The sequence below is a fragment of the Camelina sativa genome, chromosome 4, assembly GCF_000633955.1.
Source record: "Camelina sativa cultivar DH55 chromosome 4, Cs, whole genome shotgun sequence".
NCBI classification, from domain to species: Eukaryota; Viridiplantae; Streptophyta; class Magnoliopsida; order Brassicales; family Brassicaceae; genus Camelina; species Camelina sativa.
Genome location: NC_025688.1, coordinates 28025329 through 28045649, shown reverse-complemented (window position 1 = coordinate 28045649; position 20321 = coordinate 28025329). Strand labels below are relative to the sequence as shown.

The 20321-nt window shown below is 37.0% G+C and overlaps 6 protein-coding genes across 13 annotated transcripts; 2 read left to right on the top strand and 4 right to left on the bottom strand.

The window, feature by feature from the left end:
- LOC104782955 (histone-lysine N-methyltransferase ASHH3) lies at positions 142 to 3041 on the bottom strand. Its single transcript, XM_010508026.1, has 13 exons — positions 2719 to 3041; positions 2485 to 2614; positions 2269 to 2392; positions 2077 to 2176; positions 1917 to 1995; positions 1642 to 1813; positions 1464 to 1544; positions 1205 to 1358; positions 1067 to 1094; positions 884 to 974; positions 741 to 789; positions 562 to 645; positions 142 to 459 (listed from the first exon to the last, which is right to left on the bottom strand). Exons 1-12 carry the CDS (start codon positions 2734 to 2736, stop codon positions 574 to 576), a joined length of 1098 nt encoding a protein of 365 aa, XP_010506328.1. The 5' UTR covers positions 2737 to 3041; the 3' UTR covers positions 142 to 459; positions 562 to 573.
- On the top strand, positions 3520 to 6726 carry LOC104782952 (cysteine protease ATG4a-like). Of its 7 annotated transcripts, none has more exons than XM_010508023.2 (10): positions 3522 to 3752; positions 4405 to 4459; positions 4626 to 4934; positions 5012 to 5097; positions 5173 to 5220; positions 5345 to 5724; positions 5816 to 5954; positions 6080 to 6135; positions 6229 to 6299; positions 6397 to 6726. In XM_010508023.2, exons 3-10 carry the CDS (start codon positions 4727 to 4729, stop codon positions 6567 to 6569), a joined length of 1161 nt encoding a protein of 386 aa, XP_010506325.1. In that variant the 5' UTR covers positions 3522 to 3752; positions 4405 to 4459; positions 4626 to 4726; the 3' UTR covers positions 6570 to 6726. The 7 variants fall into 7 exon arrangements, with proteins under 7 accessions (XP_010506321.1, XP_010506320.1, XP_010506319.1 ...); XM_010508021.2 differs by having other exon boundaries at positions 4397 to 4459; XM_010508020.2 differs by having other exon boundaries at positions 4390 to 4459.
- On the bottom strand, positions 6616 to 8237 carry LOC104782954 (F-box/kelch-repeat protein At2g44130-like). Its single transcript, XM_010508025.2, has one exon. The coding sequence runs from the start codon at positions 7932 to 7934 to the stop codon at positions 6708 to 6710; it is 1227 nt and encodes a 408-aa protein (XP_010506327.1). The 5' UTR covers positions 7935 to 8237; the 3' UTR covers positions 6616 to 6707.
- Positions 11361 to 13177, bottom strand: LOC104782951 (60S ribosomal protein L7-3). 2 transcript variants are annotated; one of them, XM_010508015.1, is made up of 6 exons: positions 13080 to 13177; positions 12543 to 12721; positions 12355 to 12452; positions 12207 to 12264; positions 11947 to 12026; positions 11361 to 11866 (listed from the first exon to the last, which is right to left on the bottom strand). In XM_010508015.1, the coding sequence occupies exons 2-6, from the start codon at positions 12714 to 12716 to the stop codon at positions 11548 to 11550; spliced, it is 729 nt and encodes a 242-aa protein (XP_010506317.1). In that variant the 5' UTR covers positions 12717 to 12721; positions 13080 to 13177; the 3' UTR covers positions 11361 to 11547. The 2 variants fall into 2 exon arrangements, with proteins under 2 accessions (XP_010506317.1, XP_010506318.1); XM_010508016.2 differs by having other exon boundaries at positions 13029 to 13137.
- LOC104782950 (MLO-like protein 15) lies at positions 13858 to 17153 on the top strand. The gene is made up of 14 exons (XM_010508014.1): positions 13858 to 14055; positions 14148 to 14205; positions 14369 to 14586; positions 14784 to 14900; positions 15121 to 15181; positions 15327 to 15421; positions 15528 to 15602; positions 15700 to 15788; positions 15878 to 15927; positions 16018 to 16058; positions 16135 to 16344; positions 16434 to 16501; positions 16584 to 16644; positions 16732 to 17153. Exons 1-14 carry the CDS (start codon positions 13939 to 13941, stop codon positions 16969 to 16971), a joined length of 1500 nt encoding a protein of 499 aa, XP_010506316.1. The 5' UTR covers positions 13858 to 13938; the 3' UTR covers positions 16972 to 17153.
- Positions 17386 to 20264, bottom strand: LOC104782949 (guanosine nucleotide diphosphate dissociation inhibitor 1; the record flags this gene model as incomplete). The annotated part of the gene is given in 11 exon segments (XM_010508013.1): positions 17386 to 17678; positions 17762 to 17836; positions 17922 to 18132; positions 18488 to 18612; positions 18839 to 18940; positions 19015 to 19077; positions 19191 to 19271; positions 19381 to 19492; positions 19585 to 19757; positions 19957 to 20064; positions 20181 to 20264. Coding segments are annotated over 11 exon segments (1185 nt in total), but the record flags the coding sequence as incomplete, so codon positions are not given.

Sequence of the window (20321 nt, the reverse complement as noted above, 5' to 3'; positions counted from 1 at the left end):
AATTGCAATCTAAATAGCGAAAACAAAACTGGTCAGATTTTGCGAGTACTGGCTTTTGTCGGCGACACCGACACAAGATGCACGAACGAAGCTTATTTATCAGCACGTGCAAACAGAACAAACCGGTCTTTGGATAGAAAATTCAAAAAAAAAAACTAAACCGGATATGATAGCATTACCGGTTCTTACAAAACCTACTACCGGAAATAATATCTTATTCATACAACAACCAAAAAGTTCTTGCAAGACATCATATTAGATGCTCATGAGACAAAAGGGATGAGAAAGAAAGTAGAAATGTGGTTACAAGTAAATATATATTTTGTAAACATTAGATTATGGTACAACATATAGCCAATTTAGATGCAACAGCAATGTCACTGCTGATGATCCCGAACGACCGTTTCTTTGATTACTTCAGTTAAACCAAGATAGCTAGATCATATTGGTTTCTCAACTCTGCAGAAACATAGCAGCAAGGGTTATTTAATAATCTATGCATTTGTTAGTTCTAATGTTTCTTTCATTCGTAGAGTGAAATCAAATAAGAGTTTAAATTACCTCAAAACAATATTAGACAGTTACAATCTCCCAATCTTCCCTCGACATGTCTATAAACTCCGTAACACCATCCTCGAACATTACCTGAGGCAAGTTAAAAGATGTTAGCTGAGGTCTAAACTGAGAATGATTTTGCCAATTTCTCGAAGGTGAACAAAGGAATCGGCTAAGTGTAATACCGAGTGCTTTCTTGAATACACATCAAAATGTCTAACCAGGCCAAAACACCTGAAAATCTCAAAAAAGAAAAATGAACACATTGAAGAAGAATATAGAATCAGCCATAATACTAATCCAGGAGTCCAAAAGTACATAAAAATACCTATCACTCATGGGGCGAGATAACCTGATCACTTCACCAATGCAATTACGAGAACATATTTTCCCTTTACTAAGATTGTTCCATGATTTTCCTGAAAAAACGTGGTCCAAAATTGCTTTTCTTACACAACCAAAAGGCAATGAGCTCCACTCGCAAGTACATCAGAAAAAAATCTATACTTACCTGCATGTATATGTCCATTTTGATGCACCTAACCAAAAATGGGACAAAAGTAAGTCTCTAGACTTCATAACACACAGAATCTCACAAACTATGCAATGGCCAAGACAAGATCTATATTTTAAATAAATTTGAACATACATTGGGCTGAGCCTGAGTCTGGGCCACTTCATGTGCCACTAGATGAAAAGCTTCATCCGAGGCTACCTTAGGTTTGCTAGGTTTTACCCCAAGCTTCATTCTGCAACCTACGGCTCCACAATGACAGTCTTGATCTGCACCAAACTGAACAAACCTGCTCTATCTCTTAGTGTCACAACTCAATAGATACGAGAAAGCAGAAGCTATGAAACCAGATATATGTTATAAAGCAAACTTGAGTGGGAGGAAAATATCTCACTGATAATCATATGTCAAATGTTCTCCCTTCTTTACGCCACGCGTAGCAAAAATGCCGATTCTTGTCTCGCCGTCTATAATCCTAATTGCAAGCAAAAGATAACCATAGGATGACTTTGCTCTCAACTATACTGAACTAGAAAACAAGCACTAAGGATTGACAACTAATAACAACAAACCATTTCTGCATCTGCGTATTGGGGTTGCAACTATGATTGATATATCTAGATTTGTTCCCCTTGTGAGTAGCATCAATCACCATATCTCTGTTAATCTCACATAAGTAAAAGTTTGTCTCGCCACGGTGTTTCATCTTCCAAAGTCTCTCTTCACAAGTCTTATCATCTATAACTACATTGACCAAAAGATTTCCGGAAGCAAAAAAACAAACAAGTTTAACAACACTGGTAATATAATTCAACAGCGAGACAAAACCATCAAATAGTCAAACTACCTTCTCCAACATATTCAATGATAAACTTTCCAGGTTTGATTTCTTCTTCTGCAACAATCCCTGATCCGCATTTTTCTGTCTACAAGACACAACTCATATAACAAACCAAGTAACCCTAACAACAACAACTAAATCCGAGCAAAACCATTGATACAATTACCTGAATTAACTTCATCTTCTTGACATGGCGTTGTTGGAATGGCTTATTGTTACACTCACTCCCACACTTGCAACTTGAGGAACAGGTTGAGAATAGCATCCTAACACAATCAGATAAAACAGAAAAATCCTAAACACATGAAATGCTGAAACAATAGATGAAGAAACGTAGAATTGGAAAACTGAGGCATACCCACAATGGCAGTTACTGCCACAGACAGTTGAAGAAGAAGAAGAACCAGGGGAAGAGGAGGAGCAAGAACAGAAGATTCCATCATCTTCAACTCTCTTTTTGACTTTCTTCGTCAAGTAAATATCTTTAACTAGCTTAAGGCATATAAACAAATTATATATGAAGTGAAAAATATGTAAAATTTTCTAAACATAGTTGATAAAGTAAAAAGGATACTGCGCCTGATGAAGATGTAAGGAGTAGGTTTCCCTTTGTTCAACCAATCTGGCAACTCAAATTCTTGAGAATCTCCAATCTGATTCAATAGCTTGTTGAACACTTTCCCTAAGTGATTCCTGTCCGAAATCTGAGATAATATATATATATATATATATATATATTATTGGAAATTTCAGACATTATGAAGAAGTAAAATTTTAACGAAGCAGAGAGATAGTATTGGAAACAGACCTTTTTGGTAGCGGGCATGGTCACTGGATCGATGGGGGGAAGACTAAAGCTCTAATTTGAACTTTATGACCTATTGAGAGGTAAGACCAAATTTGTTGAAGTTAAGGCGAACGAAGTTTAGAACTAGCAAGTCTCCTTCTGCTGTTGTTTCTAAACTCAAGTTATCGAAACCCTAATTGCGTTTTAAGTATTATTGTTGAAGAAGAAGAAGAAGAAGAAGATGAAGATGAAGTAACATTCAATGGCGGATCTGAGACAGTAAGAAAACAGAGATTGAAGAATGAGCGGCAGTTGCTTCTTTTTTTTTTTCTTTTTTTTTTGCTTTGATAATTACGCCCCAATAGTGACTCTCCTGAGGATAAAATCGTAGTTTACACTCGAGATACTATGTAGGCCTGGTTCATAATGGGCTTTTTTTGTATCTGATCCAAATTATTTCGACTAGCCCACCAACCTAATAACATTAAAATAATAATAATATTGTTGCTTTTATGTCGTGTGTATGTTAATAAATAGCCTTAGTCGTAATCACATTTATGGTTAGCAACATTGTATTAATTTTAGATACAATGAAAATTGTGATCCCAAAGAATCAGGAATTTGGAGAAAATAAATATTATCCGGTGCTAATGTGATCTGTGTATCATTTTATACCGCAAAACTATATATTAATTGGAACGTTATATCTAAAAGAGAATAGTAAATCGGAGAGTCGAATTTATCTTCCACGTGTAAACAAGTAATCATGATATAACCCTGATTAATGTGATTCAAGTTTTTAATTGATGTCATTAGTTAAAAAAAGCTATCAACATCGGAGGATTGATTTGAACAAGGTCTCGGAGAGAGAGAGAGAGAGAGAGAGATTCTCCATTGAGTTTGTGTCCCAAAAGCTCTTTGCTGTAAGGTATATCTTCGACGGGACGTTGAAGCGAGCAAGATACAACACGAAATCGATCTTCTTTCTTCTTCTACTCCCCCCCCCTTTGCGTTTTAGCATCTCCGTCGTCTGGTGAAACCAATATCTCTCTCAGGTGATCCTTTTTAATTGGATGACTGTATTGATTAAGGTTTTTTTTTATTAATTAATCTGTAGAGGAGCTTTTGAGTTGATTGTTGTGTTGATCAATTGATCATTTTGGATTACCGTTGAGATCCGTGGGTTGAAATGAAAGGTCTTCAAAGCTCTTAATACTCTGCTTCTTGATTTTGTCTTTTGTAATCTTGCTGATAGTTTCTTCAATTTGGAGGATATGCATGTTGAATCCGAATGCTTTCAGTAAGTTTATCTAAAAAAATCGTGACTTTTATATCATGCGAGAAATGTAGTCTTTGTGCCTGATTTTGCTATATAACGCTTAGTAATTTAGTCTTTGAAGCTTATTATAACGAGGGCTGTTGTGCTGTGCCTTCATGATGCGTAGCTCTAGGTTTAACAGTGTGGTGCTACGCTGATCTAGAGTATTTAACTTTCACAAAACTGTAGTTTGTGATTGACCCTTTTGTAATTCAGACTTGTTAAACTTCTCTGGAACCTTAATGTCACACACACACAATTTTGTCTACTGTTTGCTGTTTGTTGTACATGTTTCTTCTTTAGTTAATCTTGGTTTCTTCTTACTTCAAGTATGTTCTATGTTAATTTGGTGACTGTTATGCTTATAATTTCAGAAATTAGGTTCTCAGGATTTAGGTTGATTTCTATGAGACGGACACGTTGCAATTGGTGCTTCATGTCTAGGTAATGAAGGCTTTATGTGATAGATTTGTTCCTCAACACTGTTCTTCTTCTTCATCAAGCAAGAGTGATACGCATCATAAGTCCCCTCTAGTTTCAGATTCAGGACCTAGTGATATTAAGTCCAAGTTTACCTTTTGGTCAAACGTCTTTACGCCTTCTTCCTCAGTTTCTCAACCGTATAGGGATTCTTCTTCGACTTCTGGGCATAATAAGCAAGATTGCACCACTCGTAATGGTTGGACAGCAGCATTTGTAAAAAGAGCTTTTATGGCAACTGGCGCAATCAGGAGATTCCAGGAGCGTGTTTTAGGGCCTAATAGGACTGGTCTTCCCAGCACAACAAGTGACATATGGCTCTTGGGTGTCTGTTATAAGATATCCGAGGATGATGCCTCTGGGGATACCGATGCTGGCAGTGTATTGGCTGCATTTCATCAAGATTTTTCATCCAAAATTCTGATTACGTATCGTAAAGGTTTGTTAACTCTCAACTACAAAATTAAGCCAAAATTAAGTTTTTGCATAATATTCACCCATTTATTTTTTTGACAGGTTTTGAACCATTCAGAGACACAACATATACCAGCGATGTGAACTGGGGTTGCATGATTCGGAGCAGCCAAATGCTTTTTGCTCAGGTATGTGGAAGAGTATTGCTCTTGGCATTAAGCGGTGAAGTTTATAACATATTTTGACAAGCCAAATATTTGCAGGCATTGCTATTCCATAGGCTGGGGAGGTCTTGGACCTGGAATTCTGAGGTAAGCTCAATGTAACACTGAATATGCAACACTGTGAACTAAAACCTGGTTAAACAAATTGATTCTAGTCCATTCTTACATCAAAAAAGTGGAAACCTTAGGCTTGTTTAATTTGAAAATGCAGCTGCCTGAACAAGAATACTTAGAGACTTTGGAACCTTTTGGTGATTCCGAGACTTCAGCTTTCTCCATCCACAACCTTATTATAGCTGGAGAGTCATATGGTCTCGCTGCTGGGTCATGGATAGGACCATATGCCATTTGTCGATCGTGGGAATCATTAGCGTGCAAGAAGAGAAAACAGACTGATTCTAAAACCGAGACGCTTCCCATGGCTGTTCATATCGTTTCTGGCAGCGAAGATGGAGAGAGAGGTGGGGCTCCAATACTCTGTATAGAAGATGCCACCAAATCTTGTCGAGAATTCTCGAAAGGACAGCTTGAGTGGACACCGATTCTCCTTTTGGTTCCACTGGTTCTTGGGCTTGACAAAGTGAATCCCAGGTTGCAATTTTGAAGTTGATTGTTTTCTTTTATGGTCTGTGCTTGTATTTGTGTTTGGTCTTTGTGACACATTGCTAAATTCTGGTGTCAGGTACATTCCATCTCTAATTGCCACATTCGCTTTCCCTCAGAGCGTGGGCATTTTGGGTGGCAAACCAGGTGCGTCGACGTACATAATTGGCGTTCAAGAAGACAAAGGTTTCTACCTTGATCCACACGAAGTTCAACAGGTATAGTTGTGTGCCTAAATCGGATTAGTTGCCATAAGATCCTGATATTAATCACCTTTATGTAAATGGAATTTCGCATTATGGTTTCACTTACTGATACTTATCATTTAATGAATGGTTTTTAGGTGGTCACAGTGAGCAAAGAATCTCCAGATGTTGACACATCCTCCTATCATTGCAAGTGAGTTTTATCTAATCATCATAATATTTCAATCGATCTTTGCCTGGTTCAGTTTGTATCTTGGTTCTTAATATTATCTTGAATCTGCATCAGAGTTCTTCGTTATGTTCCGTTGGAATCACTAGACCCATCTCTAGCTCTCGGATTCTATTGCCGCGACAAAGGTACTGTGTTATTACCACATTCTCCGAAACCCCAAAGTTTAAAAAACCTGGTAGTATCCTAACCTTTGATAAATAAAACTTCCATAATCTTCAACAGATGATTTTAACGACTTATGTCTCCGAGCATCAAAACTAGCCGAGGAATCAAAGGGTGCTCCATTGTTCACTGTAACTCAAACCCACAGTTTGATAAACCAAAACAACTACGGGTTTTCAGAGGAGGACAACATCGAGGAAGAAGGACATGAAGATGACTGGCAATTGCTCTGATCATCATCATCATCATCATCATCAAAACATTTTAACAAAATCTCAAAGCGACAATTCTTTTTTCGTTGTTGGTGTTTTGTAAATTACATTAGAATCAAAACCACCAATGTTGTACTATAAAATCCTTTTTAAGATATTTCAAACATAGATTGAAGCATGTGAAAACGGAAGAGTAGAGAAAGCTGAAGGTATTATTTGTACATCACTCCATTCTCCTATCTTCTTCCCCTTCGTCATCTTCATCTTCATCATCACTTCACCTTCTTCACCCTCTTTTCTTCCACCAATCATGACCAAAGCTTCACTCCCTAATCTTCCGGCGAAAACTGAACTTCCCGTCTTCACCGGAAGCTGTATAGTCTCAAGATCCAGTTTCGAAACATTTCTCAAATCATCCCATTGTAACAACAACTCAGTGTCGTCAGTGAAGCACCATAGCCTTCTAAAGTCTCCGGCGGTGCGACCTCTCGGGCTAGTGTCCGGAAACCGCCAGATGTTTTCGATTTTGGACCACGAATTCGTAGCTGGATCGTAAATCTCTCCGTCGGATCGGAATCTTCCTTGAGATTCAGTTCCATAACCGCTCAATACGCAAAACCTTTGATCCGTTAATCCAATGGCGAATCCTTGACATTCGTCTCTTCCTTCCGTCATCGGAGGAATCGTAGACCACTCGTCTTTCTCAACGTCGTACACCTCCGCCGAGCGTAAAGCGTTTTTCTGATCGTCGTGACCTCCGGCGACGTATACTTTCGTCGATCCGACGGAAGCGCAGGCGAAGAACGACCTCGATTCGTTCATCGGCGCACCTCGTCTCCACCTCCTTCCGGCGAATTCGAGAACGTAAACGTCTCTCGTTGGCTGTAACGTCTCCGGATCCCAACCTCCGATGAGTAGAACCTTCCCGGCGTCCTGAAGCACGACGCACTCGCAGAAAAGCGGAACCTGCTCCTCATTTGGAAACGCGACGCGGTGCCACGTGGACATCGCGGTGTTGTAAACGCTTAACCCAAAACGCGGCGTGCAGAAAACGCGCGGCTGCGATTTATTATCCTCGTTCTTCACCACAACGGTTAATGTCTCCTCAACCGGTTTAGACGCTGGAATTGGCGGTGTGAGCGGTTGAACGAGGCAGAGAAGAAGCTCTGCTTTGCCGCATCTACGCCGCTCTTGGATGAAGGAAGAAGAGTCGGAGGAGGAGATCAAGGTTCGCCAAGAACGGCAAACGGATTTCATGGCGGGTTGGAATTGGTACGGAACTCTGATCAAACACTCAATAGCTAACTCGGACGGTAAACCGGGGATCAAATCGTGACATTTGTGGACATCTCCAGCTTTCTTTTTAGACACTTCCCTAATCATCATCGATTGAGCTCGAACCAAAAATAACAAAAAAAAAAAAACAACAACAAAGAAAGCTTCTTAAAATATATAGAGGGTTTAAACTGAGCAAAGTGTGTGTTTTTTGTGGAGAAGAAGAAAAGTGAGATTTTGGTATTGAGTGAGTGTGAAGTTACACACGGAGGTGGCAGAGCCTTTAAATAGGGAGGAGCAAGATAAGTTTGCAGTTGTAACAACGCGACGGTTCGTTTAAATTTTTTGAACTTTTTTTACTTATTTAGCCGCGTAAAAGAATAAAGAGAAAAAAAAATTATGTAGCAAAACGCAAACGCACCTAAAGATTTATTTCTTAACTAATCAGAATCTTTCTTTCTCAAAAAAAATCATGACCAATTTCGATTTCACCCAACAGGCAACAATTGGGTTACTTTTGATGCGATTCCCATATGTAAAAACAAGTGGGAAACTACAACACATCAGGTTTACTTCATCCAGACAGACGTACGGTGTGTGCTCTTTTTGTTAAAATCAAACTTTTTTATAAAGATAAAGTAGAAAGCTTCTAGAAGCTTTTTTCATAAGGACAAAAACAAGATCTACTAAAAAAAAAAAAAGATCTACTAAAACCAGTGGATCGCGACTCATGTACTCCACATAAAAAAATCTTGTATATTACTATTTTTTGTTGTGGTTGTGAATATTATTTTTGTGTTTTCCTAGATCGCATCAACATATTTTGGTCAAGTTCGAGAAAGAAGAAATAGCTTCTGTTGAAATTTTAAGAGAAAAAGAAACATACACTATATAGGTTTAAGTGAAGGTTAGGTAAGTATATAGTATAATTTAATTAAGCATTTGGTTTACGCTTTCACCGCACACACTAAAGCTATAAAAAGTTCTTTGAATTGAACTAATATATTTTTATTTTTAATTAGCTTATCAACTGTATGTACTAATTTACTATTTTCCCTTTCTGTTTGACGTGACTTCCTTTAAAAAGAATTTGCTTTTGAGATCGAATCTAAATAACCTATTGTCTCCTGATAATTGATATAAATAAAGTTCATGAAGAAGAAGACCAGTTTAGCTTTGTTGTATGTACCATTATCCTTCCTTTTCTTTTTATTTTGCTTCTTTTTTAAGGGAAAAGAAAATGAGCAAAGCTTCTAGAAGCTTTAGACAAATAATAGTAAGGTGCTGTCTTGTGTCATAAGGAATGAGTCGTATTCACTGACGCATCCTCAACCGATGTGTAAACGTATCTATTGAAGTTCAAATTAAACTAAAAAGGTTAAATATTTTGGAATTTTAAAATAGAAATATTCATTTCAAATTGGCATTGTGCACGCACTATCAAACAAAATTATTTCACGAATAGGTGCACATATATAGATTCTTTTCTTCTTCTTTTTTCCGAAATTATTGTGCATAATTGTTGAAGTTTTAATATATATATATATATATATATACATATCTATATATAATAACATCATGCATGTGTTTTTTAATTTGTGAGGGCAGTTAGCCAGTAGTTACATATATGAATGAATATTTATTGACCGATTACAAAGGGTTTTCTCCTTTATAGCCTTCTAGAAGTCCTCATACATTGGCTTTTGATTCTTCCGAAGAAAATATTATTAATACGCTGACCACGTAGATTTTTGCGTTGCACCGACGCAAAGGTATGTGATCTCGCGGAGTTGCAAATCTTTTGTTTATGTAAAAAGTGTTTAATTAAGCTCTCATGCTAAGTCACTCATCATGGATCATTTTTAGTAATTGATTTTTTAAGATGAAATTGCTCACAAATTATGACCGGATTTTAGTTTTATTGTTGACATCCAAAAATCTATTTACACAACCATACGCACGCTACACACACGTACATATACAGAGAGACTAGATATATCCACAAAGAATCTTTACCAAAATAAAAGAAGAGAATCTTACAAAGAAACAAAAGAATACCAATACCGGAGATGATACAAATTATTATGTTTTGGTTTTTTATCTCGAAAAGATTATGAATCTAATTTGTTTAGAACAATTAGAAAAAAATTAAGAATATAAACAATTTTTTTTTTGTCAAACTCATTTAAATTCATAAACCTTAAATGGTAGCTGGTTTAAACGAGTTCAAAGCTAATTTAAATGTTAATATACAAGTCTTGAACTACTAGGAACTGCGATCAAGTGGTCAAAAATTATTTCATGGCGTTTTGGCATCCCCCAGATTCAAGCAATGTTTTGTTATAAATTGGTTTAAATTGATATATTTTCGTCATAGGTCAGTTTAAATTTATAAAAACATGCTTAATTTGGATGTAAGCGATATGAACATAGCTAAAAAGAATAAAATTAAAGTAGTGGATGATGAATACGGAAAAAATAACATAGTAATAATGCGGTCGTCGGACATGAATAGAGGCTGGTCCAGTGCCCTCTATCGCATTGTCTTTTCTTGTTATGTCAACTGTCCTTTCTCTTGTTATCACTCTCTCTACTCTACTTAATTATGTATTTTCTCTTTATCAGCTTTCGTAACTTTTTATTCATCACGAATTATTGTGTAATTAAAAAAAAAATTATTGTCTAGTGAACTCAAGGTAAAACCATTGGTAATTAATAACGTATATTTTCTTTGAATAGTAGATTGTTTTGTTTCGCTTATAACCCTACAAGTTAACTAGGGAGACTTTTTGTCTCGACAAAGACAAAACAACTAAAATGTCGTTAATTATGTTTTACTTTCCTTAAACGGATGATGGATGGTACTATAGAGAAAAGAATTCGAAATCATTAAATCAACACGAAACTAAAGAGGTCGTGTTCTTTCTTTTCAACGAAGGTTGATTGATTTACGACAACCATGAAGTGGTTTCTAATTATTCTGAAAGTGAAACCAAAAAGCTATATAAAATTAATAATAGAGTAAAATCAAAAAGAAGAATAATAGGGATAAGGGTTCTAGAAGAGCATTGATATTTTTCCCTTTTGGGGGGGAGTTGTCACCTTTATGGGGAAGGAGACGAGTGGGCCGAAACTGGCAAGCACTTATCGTCTAGACCTCTCTTGCTAGCTTTTGTCTTCTTTACGGTTACTAAAGTGTTTCACTTTCTTTTCTTCTAGAAGACCATATCATGTAATATAAGAGTAAATTTTTAATAGCACTAAGAACTACATTTTGCTTGCTTCTTCTAATTACAATACTAGAACGAGTTGGCAATTAGATGTAAAATTCATTTTACAGTCGCATTATTCTATGAGTTAAGCCAATGCAATAAAGTAGGCCTGACTTGCAAGTGTGATACTAAGGGTTTGGGTTGTGTAGTTAGCATATTTCTTCCATGAACGTTATAGTGGAACTAATGCAAAACAATGGGCAACAACTTCTATCCATGATTCTCTGCTCGAGCGGAATTTATTTAATCAACAAGTCCAGTCCCGTAAACTTAAAGCCAAAAATTCAATTTGCTGAGAAGAACACAAAGTAAAAAAGGCCACAGATAGCAAACGAAAATGAATACTATCTCCGATAAAATATAACTAGTCTCTGATAACTGGAACAAAACAAAAACTCAGATCCCAAAATCTATGGAATAGGTAAAAAGATAAAAGAAGGAAGCTGCTTTCATTAGTTCATTCTCCTGACAAGCTCGTTGATGAAATTCTCACGGTTTCCAGCATCACCACCTTCGACGTAGTGGTTTCTCTTCTTCTTGAGGCCACCGAGTGGTGCCTTCAATTGGAATGGCCAGAGGAAGTTGTTGGCTTCCTTGAAGTGAGGTCCAACAGTCATGATCTCATGGATCAGATCCTCCACACAGATGATACCATGCTTTCCTAAAGCTTGATCCACTATCGAGTTGTCGGTAAGTGCTATCCTCTGGTGGTTCAGCTTTCCATATCCCCTTTTGTAGATCAGTTCCTTAACACTCTTCAAGTTTGGGTATCTGCATCAGAGATATATCATTCGTTTAGAGCAGCATCTTCTCATGGTTGCCATATATATATAAAGAGTCAGATTACATACCCGTAAGTCACGTAAGGTTCAACTCGGCGCAACATGTTGACTGTTGCCTTGTTCACCTTAAGGAACACACCATTGAAGATCTGCACAAATGTATAACACATGTAAACTTCCTGATAAGGTAAGTGTTTATCTATCTACTCTCTCCTAAAAGAGATGATCAACCGAAAACTCTAACATGCTAGTTAAACATAAGACTGCTAGATCTATCAGACTAACAAAAGGTATGGGACTATATGAACATAACAATCTGTGAAACCTACCTGTCTCAAACGCAGGAGCTGCAGAATTTTCTTGGTTTTTGGGTCAATGGCATTGATACTGCAAAAAAGACAAACAACCATGTACATGAAACAACAGAATCTGTTGGCAGTATGTATGTGACTGTGAACATGATAATAAAACACATACCCACGGATACGAATGATAAAGAGCAACTTAGCCTCTGGGTCGACATAGAACCCTCCTTTCAACTTAGCCTCTCTCTTCAATCGGATCAACTCATTATCCTAAAACAAAGAATACAACATTAGAACAAACATCAACAGAACAGTCATCTTAATTACTTCCAAAACCAACAAAAGCATGTCTCTTTTTACCTTCTCAGCGTACTCTTTGGCATACTGCTCAGCTCTCTTGAAGATAAGCTTACGGGTCTCAACACTCTTCTTCTTGGCAGCAACAGTTTCCTCCTTCTTGGCCAATGCCCATTCCTCTTGCCTCTTGATCTTCTTCAAGACAGACTCTGGAACCACTACCTTGGATTCAGCCATTTCTCCTACATAAAACAGAGCCAATTAAAAGCTATAAATCTAATCAACACAATAAATAAAAATGACACCTTTGAGCAATACAACTATTAAAGGGTAGAAATCGAAGCAAGGCAGGAACATCTATGAAAATGATTGAAAACCAACGGAAGAGAGGATCATGAACCTCAACGATATCATACAACAGGTTAGATTTCATCGACAAATCAAAGTTATATTTCTACAAACTACAATAGAACTGGGAAACGATTGGGTTTAACACGATCTCACAAACATCAGAACAAAGAAATGTATAATGAACCAAAGAAGACTTACAATTAGAAACGAAACGAAACGAAACGAGGAAGATCAAAGAAAGAAGCTTACTTGAGATGAAGAGGAAGTCTGAGGGAAAGAGAGAGAGATAGTGTGCGGCGCTGAAGGTGAAGAACAAAACAAACAAGTCGAAAAAATGGGTTTAGGGTTTTTACTTCGTAACCCTAATTTTTCAATTTTTTTAACGGGCCTTACTTACTTATATAGGAGGCCAATTTAGCTAAAGTGGGCTGGTTGAATTGGCCCGATGATTTAAAATAATAATTGGACAATTTGATACAGCCGACCGAATTATAAAATACATGTTGATGTTGCTATCGATTGACCGGTCAATTGGTTCATCGGTCGTTTGGTTAAAGTCGGTTAAATGTATGGTATGTGAAGTTTGATGAATCGATAGGGAGACGTTTTAATCTATTTGGCGTTTGATCTTCTATCTCTAATTTAAAGAATTGTCCTTAGGAAAATGCGGTTTAGACCTCTTTGACAAAGCCAAATTAAAAATTGGGGTTAGACCTCAGCTAACTCTTATAATTATTTATCATTATATGCAATACTCATCTCTATGATATTAACTGTTAGTATAGTCAGAAAAATTCAAACATAGAGGACATACACACACTGACACCTCATACATTACATTACACCGTATATACAATGTATCAATATATGATTGTATATGAATACAACAGCCTACACTTTATAAAAAAGAAAGAAAAAACCATAAAAATGAATATCACCTACCGAATGTGAACCTTTTTAAAATATAGTATAAAAGACACGTTCTAAGGAATAAGATGGTCCATTTTGAAATTCGAAATATAAAGACTTGGTCAACTAAGCTAATCAACTCTCATTATATAATGCACTACATGATGGATCAAGAAAATCAAGAATCACCGGAGCTATAATGGCCGGAGGAGGAACGACCTTAGAGTTCACGCCAACATGGGTGGTTGCTCTCGTCTGCTCCGTCATCGTCTCCATCTCTTTCGCCGTTGAGCGTCTCCTCCATCGTGCCGGAAAGGTTATATCTATACACACATACATCTCTATATATGTGTTTGTTTCTATATATAAATATTTGTTGTCGACTAAATGATTACATGTGGAATATAGCAATTTCGGAAGAAGGATCAGAAACAGCTTTTTGGGGCATTACAAAAGATCAAAGAAGGTGACATCATGTTTTAGCCCAACATTTATATAATTTCCTAGATTATAATTAATTATTAGCTCATTTGTTCTGAAAAGTGCAACCTCAACCTCCGTTTATTTAATACGAAGTTTTTCATCATCGTTCTAACAAGATTCTTACAAAAATCTTGAATCGGCAACAGAGCTTATGTTACTAGGGTTCATATCGTTGCTACTATCAGTAAGCCAGTCTAAAATAGCAAAAATTTGCATATCAAAGGACCTAAGTGAAAAGTTCCTCCCTTGTGAAAAACCAAAGGATGATAAGTCCCTCAAAGACTCCTCCCATTTCCAGTTCAGCTTCACCGGCCGTCATCTCCTCGCCGGAGATTCAGCTGCCGGCGACTACTGCTCCCAAAAGGTATTTACCCTCTTTTACCGACCCTTTCTCATTTTATTTTGTTTTGGGGTCAAACCCAAGATTTATCTCTTTTTGTATTTTTATTTGTCTTACACGATTTCAGCATTTGTTACATTATCAACTGATTGGATTTGAAGACGTGCATAGAACTGACATAGATCGTCTATAATATAACAGATTTTTGTTTTAAAATTAAGGGGAAGGTGCCGTTAATGTCGTTATCAGCTCTCCACGAGCTTCATATATTCATCTTCGTATTAGCTGTTTCCCACATTATTTTCTGCCTCTTGACCATTCTTTTTGGTACCATGAAGGTATATATTTACTTAATTACGTACCTTACTTCAACAGTATTGATACTTTTGTCTATATATCTTCATTCACTAATGAATATCACACTGAACGTACAAATCCTAAACTCTAAAACCAAAGCTCACACTACAAGATGCAATTGCTTACTTATATCGTTTATATAGCCTAATTAAGATATTGTTAATACTGTCTAATGATTATAACATAATGTTATTGGCATAGATAATGCAATGGAAAAAATGGGAGGATCAAGTATCAGAGAAGGACCACAACACAGACCACGGTATAAAAGAAACTTGGAAAAATAAAGACATATTTTTACTTAGTAGAATGGTTTTTTTTCAGGGTCTTAAGAAATTTTCATTTTGAGCATAATTATAATAATTTTTAACATTAACCCTTTTTATACACATATATATCTTACACAGTGATCCAGAAGAAATTTACACACGTTCAGGAACACGAATTCATCAGGACACGATTTCTTGGGGTTGGAAAAGCTGATGCTTGCTTTGGATGGGTGGTGAGTTTTTTTTTTCTTTTCTTTTTTCTCCGAAGGTATCTTAATCCTCAAGACATGATCGCATGCAAAAGTTTTGAGTTTTTGAGTGTGTTCTTGTCCCATGCAGCAATCATTTATGAAACAGTTTCTTGCGTCAGTCAATAAATCGGATTACATCACGATGAGGCTAGGATTTGTCACGGTATATATGTATCTCGTATATTGATTCGTCCTTAGAATCGAGTTTCTATCTACAGAAAAATAAAAACAACTTCTTCTTTTTTCTTCTTTCCTATTAGACTCATTGCAAGACCAACCCAAAATTCAATTTCCATAAGTATTTAATGCGTGCCCTTAATTCCGATTTCAAGAAAGTTGTCGGTATCAGGTAAAAGATTCCAAGATTTTATAAAAAAAACATACTTGACTCGAAAAGGTATTCTTGATTCTGTTCTAATGTATATATCAAACTCGCAGTTGGTACCTTTGGGTATTCGTGGTTTTATTCTTGCTTCTAAACATTGCTGGTGAGATGACTTCTTTTAACTTCGATCCAAACTAAGTTTTCCTTCTTTCTTTTTTCGGTGTAATGATCATCGACTCCATCCTTCTTGCAGCATGGCATGTTTACTTCTGGATAGCTTTTATTCCATTGATTGTAAGTCCCCGAAACCGTTCCACCATGTCTAATATTCTTCAAACCCATCTTGACCCTAAACTTGTTTTCCCCTCAGCTTTTGCTTGCCGTGGGGACGAAGTTGGAGCATATCATCACAGATTTGGCTCATGACGTTGCAGAGAAACACATTGCTGTGGAAGGAGATTTGGTTGTCCGACCATCAGATGATTTATTCTGGTTTCAAAGTCCCCGGCTAATTCTCTTCTTGATCCATTTCATTCTTTTCCAGAACTCCTTTGAATTAGCCTACTTCTTCTTTATCCTCGTAAGTGCTTTTGTACCATAAATCAGTCTAAACCATATATTCTAGAAGATATCAACATAGGATTTAAACGCTGGAAATTGTAACAACAGTTTCAATATGGTTGGGATTCTTGCATCATGGGACATGTCAAGTTCATAATTCCAAGACTCATCATCGGGTAATAGTAGCCATTATTGAAATATATCTCCTTAAAACTTTCTTGATCTTGAAATGTAGAATCTTTTGACTCTGTTTTTCAGGGCATTGGTTCAGCTTCTCTGCAGTTATAGTACCTTACCGCTCTATGCACTTGTCACTCAGGTATGAATTTTACATCTCCTTTGTGTTCTGATATCAACTAGACAAAGACACAAACTCAAAACCACACCTTCTTCTTTTGGTGAAAAGATGGGAAGTTCATACAAAGGTGCAATATTCAACGAGCAGACACAGCAACAACTTGTTGGATGGGCAAAAACGGCTAGAAAGGAAGTGAAGAAAGGTACAACTCACGCAGGTAGCAGTCCAAACCCTCTTGCAGCTACTCCTTCACCTCGGTCTGTTCAGTTGCAGTCGTTGCTAGGAAAAGGCTCTTCTCAACAAAATCAGCACCTTGGGAAAACATCAGAGATTGTTGAGAAAGATTAACAAAAGCTTCCACCAGACAAAAATACTTCGTGAGACTTTGTTTTATATAAAACTGATTTAACAGTGTTGTAAGAAATATATACAGCAAAGATGCTGAATCTCTTTTGTCAATTGATCAAACAAAAGAACGATGTGCTTTCTAAACAAGTCTTTGTTTTTGAAAAATCTTTAAGGTTCCTTCAGTATCATTTATAAAAAGATCCTTCTCTACAAATGTGACATCGACTCTTCTTTACAACCTCCAACTTGATGATCAAACATCTAAAAGAAATGCTATATAGCTAGGTTTTCAGAACAAAATAACATTTTATTTCATGGTTTTTAAACTATAGATTGCATGCGAACAAATTATATTTTCTTTAGTTAGATGGCCCAACTGAATTGATGTATACACACGAAGGCATCCAAAAGAAATAAGTAAAAGAGGATTCCACTAGCTTGAAAGAGCATTCTGATAAGTATGTCACTCCAAACAGGAACCACAAAATCCAACATTTTTGGTTTTAACATTTTGTTTATGAAAAAGGATAAAGGGAAACTGGTGATAACGATGAGATCTGTATCTAACAGACAACACAAAGAGGGGGGAAAGAGAACCGGTAATACATCATTTGGTGATAGTACAGAGAGAGACAGAGTTTGCAAATTTGTTTCCATCATTCCTCTGCAGCACTAGCTGCGTTAAGATCCACACTTAGATCCAATTCCTGCAACACAAAAACAAAAGATCACATCCCAATCGCAGAAGATGCCGTGGTTCATTAATATTTTTGTGATTCTGGAACATTACCTTTCCGGTGATCAATTTATACATGTTCAACACATCAACAACAGTCGTGTCAAAGTGTGTTGTAGCATCATAACTCTGTTAAGCACATGACCAAAAGGTTATTAGAAACCAGCCAACTTTAGGATGCTCACATAAAAAAGGAAGGGAATACTACACTAACCGTTGATATGAAGCAGTTGTCCAAAGTGGGTTCGTTGACAGGCTCATATCTATCATAGATGTCGAAGAACAGCTCATCAACAGGACCCAGAAGGTCGATTCCAGGCTTGAGCTCGGTTTGAGGGTTATCAGTTTCAGCGTCTGTCGACACAAATGCTATGAATTTTCCCTTGGGAGCAACGTTGTGTGAATACGAACAACAGAAGACATACCTGTCAGTTACAATAAAGATGTAATCATGAGCCGAGAAACAAACATACCAATAGACTCAATGTATGCATAAATGCAAGGTTTTATAGTGTGTGAAAATGTGCTGTAATCAAGAAAATATAGAGTTGAGCAGAGTCTCTTGCCAACATTCGTCTAAAGAGAAATCCATCTAAATTTCACCTCTCAGCTACAGTTTTGAATGAAGAAAGGAATCTCAGCAAGCTCAAGAGCATAATTCAGACAAAGCTTAGCTATCACAGAGAACAAATCTATGCAAACCGAAGTTTCTGTTCCTTCAAGTCATTCAAGCTCATTTACTTCTATAAGCGGAACCAAAGCATTGATAAGAGAACTCACATGTCTGATTTGCGGCCCAATTGTTTTTGGGGTAGGATGACTTGCACTGAATGAGAATCATTGGTGTTTGGAATAGGGTGGCTCATAATAGCAATTGCCCGAGCAACCCTTCCAATCTTCCTGACCTGTTTTAATTGGATTATGAAACATATCAATATTATGTTAACATACATAATCAGGAAAAGTGGAAGATATTAAAATGCCTAACAGGCACACATATCAACAAACCAGAAAACACAGATGGGAACTATATGCATCCAACCAAAAAAAAATTTAAGGAGAACTTCCTGCTCGAATGGAGAACATCAGACAAACCAAAATGACAGTGTAGCTTGTGGTCGCAGTCATTACCTTGTTGGGCAGGTAAGATGGATCGCAGACAACTTTCTTGCATTTGGCAGTCTCTCCCTCAGATGTAACACCAGTAACCTTACCCTCCTCATCGAACTCTACCTGTTATAGAAGCAACATCAGTTGCTGAACGACTGAAGCAAACAGCTGCAGAGATAAGGAAGCCAAAGACATACCTTACACTCAGGTTTGTTCAACATATATGTCCCACCATAGACAGCACTAAGCCGTGCAAATGCCTGAACCAAGGAAGAGAAGAAATAAAATCAACGAGATTCAAGAAAATCTCATCCAAATCATCAGAATAGGTGCACCAACCACATAAAGCATGTATATAAAGATAAAGAAAAACCTGAGGCAATTCTCCCAACCCATAGAGAGGATAGATATATGGTGAACCTCCTTGGAAACGTGCAAGGGATTCCGCATAGAGCTGATAAAACATTTCAAGCAACAGTGTCAAAAATGCTTAACTCAGAGATAAATGCAAGAATGCTAAAACAAGGGGAGCCATAGTTTAAAGTCCCACAAGAGCAATTCACCTTCATTCTCATAACAGTATCATAGGCAGGCTGGTGGAGATGATTGTCATTACAGTGAAGTGCCACTGCATGACCAATAAAGTCAATAGTATCTTCACCAAGACCGAATGTCCTGCCAAAATGTAATCTTAATAGTTAGCAGCAGAAAGTCTAAATCAAATATTGACAACACCATAATGATGAAACAAAAGAACATCAGCTTACGCAATCAACTCCTTCGTTGTAACTCTTCTCAAATCCATTCCATTATGTGTTTTTGGGTCCTTCTCGTCGTAATCCTGAACATAGCTGAAAAACTTTCCAGCTCGGCGTTTCTCAAAAATACCCATAAGAGGAGATTTGAGGGCCTCCATTGGAGTTGCTGGCACCTTTTGGACCTGCAGGATATAAACAGTTAAGTATCTAGAGAAAACAAATTACTTAAGCTGCAAAAATCTGCAGCTAGAATGTTCGGTGAAAAGCTTTTAACCAACAGAAAGAATGGGAGAAAGAAAGATGCACTCTTGAAATCTATTGGCAAAGAAAGAAAGAAGAGAATGAGTCACAAGATCAAATGAGAATGAGTCTTCACTGTACCTTGCCTTTGACAAAAACATAGCTTCCATCAACAGCTTTGAAGGACAAGTACTTCGTCACATCCGTATGAATAAGTACACGAACAAGCTTTCCATTTGCCATCATAAACTGGTCCGCAACATTGAGAGATAAGAGATAAGTAAGTAATCCGAAATCATTAGTACTATAAAAGGCTAGCAAAGAGAGGATAAAGCTAGAAAGCAGCTAAAATATGATATATATACCTTAGGCATCATGTCAACATTGTAGTCTCTGCTAGAGCCTAAATGAGCAGGAGCCTTTTCTTCTCCCCTGAACTTATTCCACAGCTGTAAAAAAAAAAAAAAAAAGCAACATCAATAACGCTTTGCTAAAACGATAACTTA